Source organism: Mya arenaria, chromosome 2 (genome assembly GCF_026914265.1).
Source record: "Mya arenaria isolate MELC-2E11 chromosome 2, ASM2691426v1".
Lineage (NCBI taxonomy): Eukaryota > Metazoa > Mollusca > Bivalvia > Myida > Myidae > Mya > Mya arenaria.
Window position 1 is genome coordinate 59,457,169 of NC_069123.1, and position 12,272 is coordinate 59,469,440.

At 37.2% G+C, this 12,272-nt stretch overlaps 1 protein-coding gene across 1 annotated transcript in view; it reads left to right on the top strand.

Moving 5' to 3' along the window:
* The first annotated feature begins 1,210 nt into the window (after nt 1-1,210).
* LOC128216356 (fatty acid synthase-like) overlaps nt 1,211-12,272 on the top strand; it is a 38,678-nt gene continuing 27,616 nt past the window's right edge. The window contains exons 1-10 of the mRNA XM_052922917.1: nt 1,211-1,448; nt 2,421-2,579; nt 2,804-2,971; nt 4,084-4,278; nt 4,562-4,684; nt 5,298-5,531; nt 5,704-6,011; nt 6,601-6,747; nt 6,956-7,189; nt 7,343-7,555. Coding sequence (XP_052778877.1) covers nt 1,211-1,448; nt 2,421-2,579; nt 2,804-2,971; nt 4,084-4,278; nt 4,562-4,684; nt 5,298-5,531; nt 5,704-6,011; nt 6,601-6,747; nt 6,956-7,189; nt 7,343-7,555 — 2,019 coding nt within the window. The remainder of the gene's footprint in view (nt 1,449-2,420; nt 2,580-2,803; nt 2,972-4,083; nt 4,279-4,561; nt 4,685-5,297; nt 5,532-5,703; nt 6,012-6,600; nt 6,748-6,955; nt 7,190-7,342; nt 7,556-12,272) is intronic.

The window sequence follows — 12,272 nt, forward strand, 5'->3', positions numbered from 1 at the left end:
GCGATTTAATGATCTTTTTTAAAAAGCAAGTACTTTTGACAATTGAGCAATCAAGTTTTTATGCCACTTGCTTTTTTGGACCCTGTGTATATACATTTATACTTTTTGGTTTAAGATTTTGTCTTAATTTGATTGAATGTTAGCTTTTCGAAATGCTTGAAAATGGTTCCTTTAAAACTGTATTCTGAAAAAAAATCTCTGGCAGGAGTCGGCCCTCACACCCCATATAACATATTGACACCAATATAAAGAAAGGATGTCACATTTAGACAAACCATTTAAGTGTATTGGCATACAGTTCAAAAGGCTGAAGGTATGCTCCTGCCTTTATCCTATAGTCTGAAGACTTAATAGCAATGTTTATGAAAATATTATCTTGAATGAGCATCCATTGCAATGTTTATGAGAATATTATCTTGAATGAGCAGCCATTGCAATGTTAATGAGAATATTATCTTGAATAAGCAGCCATAGCAATGTTTATGTGAATACTATATTGAATGAGCAGCCATTGCAATGTTTATGAGAATACTATCTTGAATGAGCAGCCATTGCAGTGTTTATGAGAATACTATCTTGAATAAGCAGCCATTGCAATGTTTGTGGGAAAATTATCTTGAATAAGCAGCCATTGCAATGTTTATGAGAATAGTATCTTGAATGAGCAGCCATTGCAGTGTTTATGAGAATAGTATCTTGAATAAGCAGCCATTGCAATGTTTATGGGAAAATTATCTTGGATATAAGCAGCCATTGCAATGTCTATGAGAATATTATCTTGAATGAGCAGCCGTTGCAGTGTTTATGAGAATACTATCTTGAATAAGCAGCCATTGCAATGTTTATGGGAAAATTATCTTGAATAAGCAGCCATTGCAATGTCTATGAGAATATTATCTTGAATGAGCACTCATAGCAATGTTTATGAGAATAGTATCTTGAATGAGCAGCCATTGCAGTGTTTATGAGAATAGTATCTTGAATAAGCAGCCATTGCAATGTTTATGGGAAAATTATCTTGGATATAAGCAGCCATTGCAATGTCTATGAGAATATTATCTTGAATGAGCACTCATAGCAATGTTTATGAGAATAGTATCTTGAATGAGCAGCCATTGAATGTTGTTGTTTTTTTTCATTTTTCATTTGAAACTTTGATTTGAAGTATTCCTTGTAAAGGCATATTCTTTTCAGTCTTTCTGTGATTGCCATGACAACACCAAAGTCAGAAGTTGAGGAAGATGATGGAGCCAGCAGTTCCACCTCGAGTCCTCAAAAGTCCCCCAGTAAGATGAAGTGGGGAGAAGCAGAGGAGCTCACTGACACTGTGGTCATCTCAGGAATATCATGTCGCTTGCCAGGCTGCAACAACATGGCAGAGTTCTTGAACAAACTGCTGAAAGGAGAGGAAATGATCAGTGACAAGGTTTCACAGGATGATCAATATGGTAAGAGACGTCATCATTTAGTTAAGTGTATTCAATACGCATCATCACAATGCTACAAAGCAAACTACAGGGACATGCCAAGCAACAGAAGACTCATTGTGAGTGTAATATTTATGTCAAGTCGACACTCAAAGCCAGATTCAGATTATAGTTTAAACCGATTCATTTTATAGCAGTCATGAATCAAATTATTGTAATATTACAATCACTGTTATTGATACAACTTTACATGGGAGTGTGGTATTGTGCTTTTGGGGAACCAGAGTACTTGGAGGAAAACCACTTGTACAGCTTGGTGAGGACAAACCAAACTCACATGCACCCAGATAGATTGTCAAACCTGTTATTGTGGCAGCAACCACCTCTAATAGGACAACCAAATAATATTTTTAGGGTGCTAGAGGTGAAGGTGAAAACTATTTTATGTTGTTGTTTTAAGATCTACTGGCAAAGGTTAGAAAAGCTTATGCCATGGTGTGCTGTCAGTAGTCATTGTGTTCGTACATAATTGCTTGTGAATGAGATAAAGTCTTCAGTTTTGATTGTATCTAAATCAAACTTACATAGGAGTTAGAAATCCATGAGAGCTTAAAGCTGTCTTTAAAACCTGTCAGATCCACCCATGCATGACTGGATTATTGTCCTTGAAATGCTGCAGCTCAAACAAAAGTCTAGTCTAGGGAGACAACTTGTACAGAGAGTTGTGTTTATTTGTAGTGATTCCATCCCTTTGCCCTTTGTGAAACATACAGATTACTTCCTACTGCCCTTTGAATTTGGGTTCAATATACTGCCTATTTCAAGTACAAATGTATGCTTTGGATAAAAAAACACAAAAAAAAACAAGTTATGCCAGTAGAGCATAGGCTTTTGTGGGCCGTTTGTCTTAGGCAAATATTTGCTACAATCATTGTCAGTTTTCAGGGAAATACATAAAAAATGTTTTAATGCATGTATGTTTCAAACTATCAGATGGGGTATTCATAGAAGAGTGCCCACGTTGGGGCAGGCTGGACGATGTCGATAAGTTTGATGCCCAGTTCTTTGGGATCCCAGAGGAAAGGGCCAGGGTAATGGACCCACAGCTCAGAATTCTGCTGGAGGTTGTTATGGAGGCACTTGTAGATGCGGGTATGTTGGTTACTTTGAAGAATTTGCTTGTTTCATCGTTTGACCAAAGTTTCATTTATTTTCAAATGTCAGTCATCCTTAGAGAGCATTGGTAAGTTCGTGTCTTTTTCAAGGTATTGTGTGTCTTTAGAGACTATTAAAAATGCTTAAATCTGCTATTTATTACTAAAAAATGATGAACAGTTGTTTGTACATTGCAACATAAACTTATTTGCATACTACAGGACTGGATCCAAGCTGCCTTGCGAGGGTGGGTGTGTATGTGGGGACTGGGGATTCCCAGGCATGGGAGGCATGGAGTTCCGACCCAGACAAGCCGAGGCCAGGGGTGAGGACTGGCTGTGCAAAACACATGATGGCCAACACTGTGTCGGAAGTGTTCCACTGGACTGGTGGGTTTGATGATAGTCCTTACCTGCTTTGTCAACTTATATGATTCTTATTGATTTTTGTCATTTGCTGTGAATACTGTGAAATCATTTATATTCGTTGGCATTAAATTTCGTGGTTTGCCGAAAAATTACAATTTCGTGGGTACTTGAATTCGTGGTTTTTCATTTTTGAAAAAAATAAATAATCGAAACTGCGATCGTTCTAGATCGTCTGCATTATCTCCACGCGCTGGCCCGTGATTTCCATCTTCTACGTCACTCGGTTTATGACACTCGCTAAAGTGGTACGACATGCCAATTAGTGCATATCAATTATCGATTTAAATGGAAAATAAGTTCATAAAAGAAGATGTACCCTGATCATAACTACAAGTTAAGTCAAATAGGCGAAGCCATTGAATGCCAATTAAGAATTTTGCAAACTGTGAAAACACAGAGAAGGTCCGTATATTTGAGTAAACAATCCCTAAAAATTGCTGATGTCTACAAATTCAATCACTTTTGAATATCATTTCATTTCAATATTTATTCACACGTTTTTGTTTAATAAGTATATTGAACGCGTTGTTTTGTACATTGTCACGTTGGGTGCTCAGTAACCTCCAATGTAATGGATTAATTATTTCATTAAATAAAAAAATCGAGAACAAACACTCATCACTCACATCTTGTAAACTTAGAGATTTTCATGAACAGCACATGTTTAGGCACGTGCTTCAGATTTACAGTGTGACGGATATTTACGCTGTATACTGCGGCCTCTATAACAAATAAACTAGACTATTTACATAACATGGCAATTGAAAAAGTGAATAAAGGGTTTATATTTCGTAGGATCTTGAATTCGTGGATCAACCAATCCACGAAAACCACGAACATTAATGCCCCACGAACATTAATGATTTCACAGTAAGTGAGTGTCCAAAAGAATGTTTGATGGGCACTTTATTGGAAAAGATTGACTGAACTATTATGTTAAAACATACCCATAAATAAAGCCATATGATAATGTGGTAATGGAATAAAACCTAAATGATTTGGCTTAAAAATATAATTTTAAAAACAAAGACTTGAAAGATGGCTTGCTTTCAGCATTGATATCCCGATTTCAGGGCCCAGTCTTACCCTCCAGGGCAGTGATGCTGCAGGCTGTTTGGCCCTTGAGCAAGCATATTCCAGTCTGAGGCAGGGTGATGTTGAATGTGCAGTGGTTGCCGGGGCAAGCATTGCATTCAAAATGGCTGCAAACATGTGGATGACAGAACATGGCCTTGGCTCAGACATGCCGAAGCCTTTTGACAAATCTGGTATCATAATTTATGCACACTGGTAGTTACTCAACTATTAAAATAGGGACAGAATCTTGTCTTATTATTGTGTTTTAAGATTTCATTAATATGAGTGACCTCGAAATCAATAAATGATACTATGAAAATTTTGTGTTTTTCAAGGATCATGTCTCTGGGACCCATTTGTTATTAAAACTTATAAGTTTTATATGGTGATATTTAATTTGAATTCCTTTATAATTTGTTTTTATTGCTAAAAATTATGCTTTAAATGCTTCTTCTGTTCATTCTGTATTTAAAGCCTCAGGATTTATTGGTGGTGATGGAGTGGTTGCTATGGTGTTACAGTGTCATGAGACGGCCAAGAGGGTTCATGCCATCATTGTAAACACTGAGACACAGGTCTCCAGGCCAGATGAAACAGGTGGGGTACTCTGTCTTGGCAAATGACTTAGTATTTATTTTGCAACAGTTGAGCATCAAAATGACTCTTAGAAGTTTATTTTTTGGAATATTACTATTCTATGTTTAATGTAGTTTTGACACATGACCCCTAAAACTGTCCAAGCAAGCTTTCCATGTCAATATGAATGCTATTGCACCATTTTAGACTAAAATAGCCACCTTTTGAGCTTATTTTTTCGGTCCCCTGTGGAAGGGTTGCATATCCTAAGTTGAGCTCCTGAAATAAACATCCTCTAACTTCATATACTTGATCCACTCTTGCTTATTAATGGTTCAGACAGCCTTCAAAAAAACAAGCACAATCACAGTGAAGGTCTCGTGTCACTTACATGCAATCTAGTAAACTTGAGCATCAAAATGGCTCTTGGAAGTTTAATTTTTGAAATATTTTTATTCTATGTTATGTCGTTTTGACAAAAAAGACCCTGGATGTTTACATGTATTGATGCTTAAATTTATGAATATCATGCCAAACCATAACATCATGTGCTTAATGAAAGCTGAAATTTATAATTAACTTACAGAAAATTCTTTATTTTATGCCAATAACATTCTCAAACCTCCTTTCTTAGGTCTTTGCTACCCAAGCCTCCAGAGCCAGCAGCAGTTTCTTTCTGACTTCTATGTTTCTCTGGATGAAGATGTTCACGATGAGGTGGAGTATGTGGAAGCCCATGGTCTAGGTATACCTGATGTGGACAGGGATGAAGTTGGGGCTCTTGCCAGGGTGCTGTGTCAGGACAGGGCGGGGCAGCTGCAGATAGGCTCAGTAAAGGCCAGCACAGGCCACACATTGTCTGTGTCAGGTAGGGTCAAACACTGTGGCTAATAGATTAAGAAGTACAAATACATTGTCATTGGTTCTTCTGATGCATATGAAATCTACTAGCAGAGCAACACTTTTGTTCTCAATTCCTTAATTTTCAGCTTGTTTATAGAGTTTGTGAATATACAAAGCAGCTATGATTTTCATTTCAGTTTTGGTTTCAATTGCAAAGATATTGGTTGCCATGGGAAGTGGTATGATACCAGCAAACACAGAATTTGCTGAAAACAACCCTAAAATATCTCCATTAAGAGATGGAAGAGTCAAAATTGTAAAAGAAAACACAAGAATGCATCATGGGTATTGTGCAGTAAATAGCCTTGGTATGGGTGGCTATCACAGCCATACCCTCCTATTGGCCAATGAGAAAACCCGCGCACTGCATTACATGGCGTCACACTCCGCTCGACTGTGTGTGTATCAAGGAGTTACAGAAGAGGGCCTGCATAAGTTGCTTCAGGTAAGAAACAATGTGAAATGGCAGATAGAAGTATCGGTAGGTTTGTGATGTGTTCTTTAGAAGACACGCTTGTAATAACAGAATAAACTGATATAAGTACATTATTATAGTGTACATTGAACATTAGTAATGCATTTCCAATGGTAATCTAAATGGAATTCCAGTATTTGCAGTTGTGCTAACTTCTCACAAAGGTTTACAATTCACAGCCTTCATGGTGTATGTGTGTTTGGTGAACCAGCAGACTTCCTCTTAATTCTATGGTTTACCCCTACAACTGAAAAACAACATTCGTCCAGTAAGCGCATTGATTAACGCACTTCCCGGCCTTTGCGTAGCATTTAGAGGTTGGTTTATGGTCACCAAGCTCACAAGACCAGTGATTTTCTCAGGTAGTGCGCTAACATAAGAAGACCACACCCACCCTTAACATCATTAAATAACTCTTAACAAACATTATTAAACAAATAATGTTTAAAGTAACAAAAGACCACGTCTCCTAAACCATTTATCTCTTGTTCTTATACTTAAAGAATATTTTTTCAAACAAAACTAATCCACTTTTCCAACCTCTCTATTTCTCCATTAGTTCATGTGCAACCATTGTGATGACTTCGAACTGCACAGCCTGTTGAATGAAACCAGCCAGTTGGAATTGACCTCGGGACAGAGCGGCCAGTACCCATACAGGGGATACTGTGTCCTAAACTCCGGGGCACCTGAGGTACATGTAAAGGTAAGACGTCTTCGTTTTATTTTTTCCCAGTAATTTTTGCCTGGTTTGAAATATCAAGTTGACCTTCGTAATTTTGAGAGTTTACACTTGTTAAAAAAGTTAGTAAATATTATATAGATATACATAAAGATGATTTCAATCATGTGTTATTAGTTGTTTATGCTCACTTCTAATAATAATATTAATTTTTAACTGTTATACTCTTCAGTGCTTTTCAGCTCCATTGCATCATCCATTGTGGCTGGTGTTCTCAGGAGTGGGCAGTATGTCTCCAGCCCTTGGGCGGTCACTGCTAGGTCTTGATTTGTTCCACCAGTCAGTCCTAGAAAGTGGGGAGGTCCTTAAACAGTATGACTTCAACCTGCACTGCCTGCTTACAGAGGGTGGTGACAACGCCTTTGAGGTTATTCTCAACAGACAAGTTGCTCTTACAGTCATACAGGTGTGTATTTGTCATACGACATTGGTGTAATTTCCCTATGACTATTAGCAACACTTGCATATTGTTTTGTGCGTTTGATTCTTTGTTGGGAACTACAGTAATTGAAACTGTGATGAAAAGTTGTTAAAGTGCACAAATATTGTGTTTTGACAGATTGGATTCGTGAGCCTGCTTAGAGAAATGGAAATTGTGGTAGATGGTCTGCTTGGGTTGGGCAGTGGTCAGTTGGCTTGTTGCTACATGGATGGCAGTCTGACTGCCCGTGAAGCTATACTTGCTGCATACTGGTGGGGTCATGCATTGGAAAACTGCAAGAACAAGGATCTTAAGGCTGCGGCAGAGGCATTTAGGAGGAATATGAAAGGGGTAATGAAATCATTTTTAGCTGGACTATTCAAAGAATAAGGAGGGCTTTACTACTCGCCCCAGCGTCAGCGTGGGCGTCCGGTTAAAGTTTTAGGGCAAGTTGGGATTTTTACTTATAACTTCAATACCCTTCATTCAATTCACTTAATACTTCAGACAGTTGTTCAGGACCATCATATAATAATGTTAGATAACTCCATATTATCCTTAATACAAGTTATGGCCCCTGATTGACTTAGGAACTTAGGTTAAAGTTTTAGAGCAGGTTAAAGTTTTAGGGCAAGTCGGGATTTTCACTTATAACTTCAATACTCTTTATTCAATTCATTTAATACTTCACGAAGTTGTTTAGGGCCATCACATAATGAGGTTAGATAACTCCATAAAACCTTTATACAAATTATTGCCCCTGTTTGACTTTGGAACTTTGGTTAAAGTTTTAGGGCAAGTTGGGATACTTATAAATAAATTATATACTCTTCCTTCAAATTACTTAATACTTAACACAGTCGTTCAGGACCGTCACACAATTATGTTACAAAACTCCATATTATCCTTAATACAAGTTATGGCCCCTGATTTACTTGCGTACTTATGTTAAAGCTTTAGGGTAGGTTAAAGTTTTCGGGCAAGTTGGGATTTTAATAAAAACAAACTTATATACCCTTTGTTCAATTGACTTAATACTTTACACAGTTATTGATGACCATCTTACAATAAGGTCACATAACTCCATTTTAACCCTAAATTCAAATTATGGCCTTTGATTGACTTTTTTTTCAATTTATCTTTTTATTTCTTTTGACAGGCACATTTTTATATTCTTAACCAGGTTTTCATAAAGGGAAAACAAGTTATTAGAATGACTTACGCCATTGTTTGGGCAGGCTGGTAGAGGGTAGTGTCAAAGTCACCTTATATATTGAATGATTTTAGCTAGGTTTGACATATAGTGACCAAACTTGGTATAAAGGAAGAATTTATGGAGACGTTTCATGGGAATGCATTTGAGGACCCTAGGCTCAAGGTCAAGGTCAAAGTTACTATAAATAGAAAAACGGTTGGTATTGAATAACTTAAGTAAAGGTCGACATATTGTTACCAAACTTGATATATAGGAAGAGTTTATAGAGACTTTTCCTGAGATTGTTTTTTGGGCGATGAGACTCATTGTCTAGGTCAAGGTCACTGTTGCTAAAAATAGAAATATGGTTAGAACTGAATAACTTCAGTAAGGGTTGACTTAGTGTGACCAAACTTGGTATATAGGATAAGTTTATGCAGAGCTTTCATTGGATTGCCTTTTGGCCCCATAGGGTCAAGGTCACTGTTGCTAAAATAGATTACTGTTTGGTACTGAATAACTTTAGCACATACTGTGACCAAACTTGATATGTAGGAAGAGTTTATGGAAGACTTCCATGGGATTGTGTTTGGGGCCCCTAGAATCAAGGTCAGGCCACACCAAATTAATGTTTAGTTCCTCCGATTTTTGCCAACAAAAATTGGAGCGAGCGAACGAAGAAAAAAAAAGAAATTTTTTTTTTTTGTCAGTTTTCATAAAAACCGAAGCGAGCGAAGAGCAAAAAATATTTTTTTCCTTATATTCAATATAAATAAGAAAGATTGTTGAAAATAATTGCCCTTAAACCCATTTTAATGCAATCTTGAACTGAACCTCTAATGGACATTGGGAAAATGTCGGAATACATACTATTTATACATCCGTGTTTAGTACAAACATTATATGGATAAATCTAATTTCTTATATAATTAAAACGTACTTTAATATGGTGATCATTCATAATAATAAATAACCCTGCTTTTAGTAAAAAGTTTGAAACAACTTATATAAATCTACCTGAATCAGTTTAACATCATAAATGCAACTGTATTTAGACATAACTTAGGATTGATTTTGGATTTGTAAAAAATGATCACTTACACAGGCATCATCAAACATCAGATTCCATATAACATAGAATAAATTTTGTTTTTATTATCACAGGAAATGCAATGACATGTGCTTATTAAAACAAAAAGAACAAGGGTGTTTTTCAGAGTACTTTTTTTGGTTATTTAGATGTTTTTATGCACCAGCCAATTGTATATGCCCCCCCCCCGGAATAGCAGGGACTTTGACTTCCGGTCTCTCAAAACCCGGGTAAAATACCTGACCTGCAGGGACACACTGCTGGTAAAATCCCTGCCAAATGGCCCCGCAACCCCAAATACCTATGTGAGGCCCATTCCCGACTATTTTTAGCTCACCTGTCACGTAGTGACAAGGTGAGCTTTTGTGATCACTCTTCGTCCGTCGTCCGTCCGTCCGTCCGTTCACAATTGCTTGTGAACACAATAGAGGTCACAATTTTGACCTAATCTTTATGAAACTTGGTCAGACTGATCATCTCTATAAAATCTAGGTCAAGTTCGATATTGGGTCATCTGGGGTCAAAAACTAGGTCACTAGGTCAATTAGTAGAAAAACCTTGTGAACACAATAGAGGTCACAATTTTAGCCTAATCTCAATGCAACTTGGTCAGAATGGTCATCTCTATAAAATCTAGGTCAAGTTCGATATTGGGTCATCCGCGGTCAATAATTAGGTCACTAGGTCAATTAGTAGAAAAACCTTGTGAACACAATAGAGGTCACAATTTTAGCCTAATCTCAATGCAACTTGGTCAGAATGATCATCTCTATAAAATGTAGGTCAAGTTCGATATTGGGTCATCCGCGGTCAACAACTAGGTCACTAGGTCAATTAGTACAAAAACCTTGTGAACACAATAGAGGTCACAATTTTAGCCTAATCTCAATGCAAGTTGGTCAGAATAATCATCTCTATAAAATGTAGGTCAAGTTCGTTATTGGGTCATCCGCAGTCAATAACTAGGTCACTAGGTCAATTATTAGAAAAACCTTGTGAACACAACAGAGGTCACAATTTTGACCTAATCTTTATGAAACTTGGTCAGACTGATCATCTCTATGAAATCTAGGTCAAGTTCGATATTGGGTCATCTGGGGTCAAAAACTAGGTCAGTAGGTCAATTAGTATAAATACCTTGTGAACACATTAGAGGTCACAATTTTAGCCTAATCTCAATGCAACTTGGTCAGAATGATCATCTCTATAAAATCTAGGTCAAGTTCGATATTGGGTCATCCGCGGTCAATAACTAGGTCACTAGGTCAATTAGTAGAAAAACCTTGTGAACACAATAGAGGTCACAATTTTAGCCTAATCTCAATGCAAATTGGTCAGAATGATCATCTCTATAAAATGTAGGTCAAGTTCGATATTGGGTCATCCGCGGTCAACAACTAGGTCACTAGGTCAATTAGTACAAAAACCTGGTGAACACAATAGAGGTCACAATTTTAGCCTAATCTCAATGCAAGTTGGTCAGAATAATCATCTCTATAAAATGTAGGTCAAGTTCGATATTGGGTCATCCGCAGTCAATAACTAGGTCACTAGGTCAATTATTAGAAAAACCTTGTGAACACAACAGAGGTCACAATTTTGACCTAATCTTTATGAAACTTGGTCAGACTGATCATCTCTATGAAATCTAGGTCAAGTTCGATATTGGGTCATCTGGGGTCAAAAACTAGGTCAGTAGGTCAATTAGTATAAATACCTTGTGAACACATTAGAGGTCACAATTTTAGCCTAATCTCAATGCAACTTGGTCAGAATGATCATCTCTATAAAATCTAGGTCAAGTTCGATATTGGGTCATCCGCGGTCAATAACTAGGTCACTAGGTCAATTAGTAGAAAAACCTTGTGAACACAATAGAGGTCACAATTTTAGCCTAATCTCAATGCAAATTGGTCAGAATGATCATCGCTGTAAAATGTAGGTCAAGTTTGATATTGGGTCATCCGCGGTCAATAACTAGGTCACTAGGTCAATTAGTACAAAAACCTGGTGAACACAATAGAGGTCACAATTTTAGCCTAATCTCAATGCAACTTGGTCAGAATGATCATCTCTATAAAATCTAGGTCAAGTTCGATATTGGGTCATCCGCGGTCAATAACTAGGTCACTAGGTCAATTAGTACAAAAACCTTGTGAACACAATAGAGGTCACAATTTTAGGCTAATCTTAATGCAACTTGGTCAGAATGATCATCTCTATAAAATCTAGGTCAAGTTCGATATTGGGTCATCTGGGGTCAAAAACTAGGTCACTAGGTCAATTAGTAGAAATACCTTGTGAACACAATAGAGGTCACAATTTTAGCCTAATCTCAATGCAACTTGGTCAGAATGGTCATCTCTATAAAATCTAGGTCAAGTTCGATATTGGGTCATCCGCGGTCAATAATTAGGTCACTAGGTCAATTAGTAGAAAAACCTTGTGAACACAATAGAGGTCACAATTTTAGCCTAATCTCAATGCAACTTGGTCAGAATGATCATCTCTATAAAATGTAGGTCAAGTTCGATATTGGGTCATCCGCGGTCAACAACTAGGTCACTAGGTCAATTAGTACAAAAACCTTGTGAACACAATAGAGGTCACAATTTTAGCCTAATCTCAATGCAAGTTGGTCAGAATAATCATCTCTATAAAATGTAGGTCAAGTTCGATATTGGGTCATCCGCAGTCAATAACTAGGTCACTAGGTCAATTATTAGAAAAACCTTGTGAACACAACAGAGGTCACAATTTTGACCTAATCTTTATGAAACTTG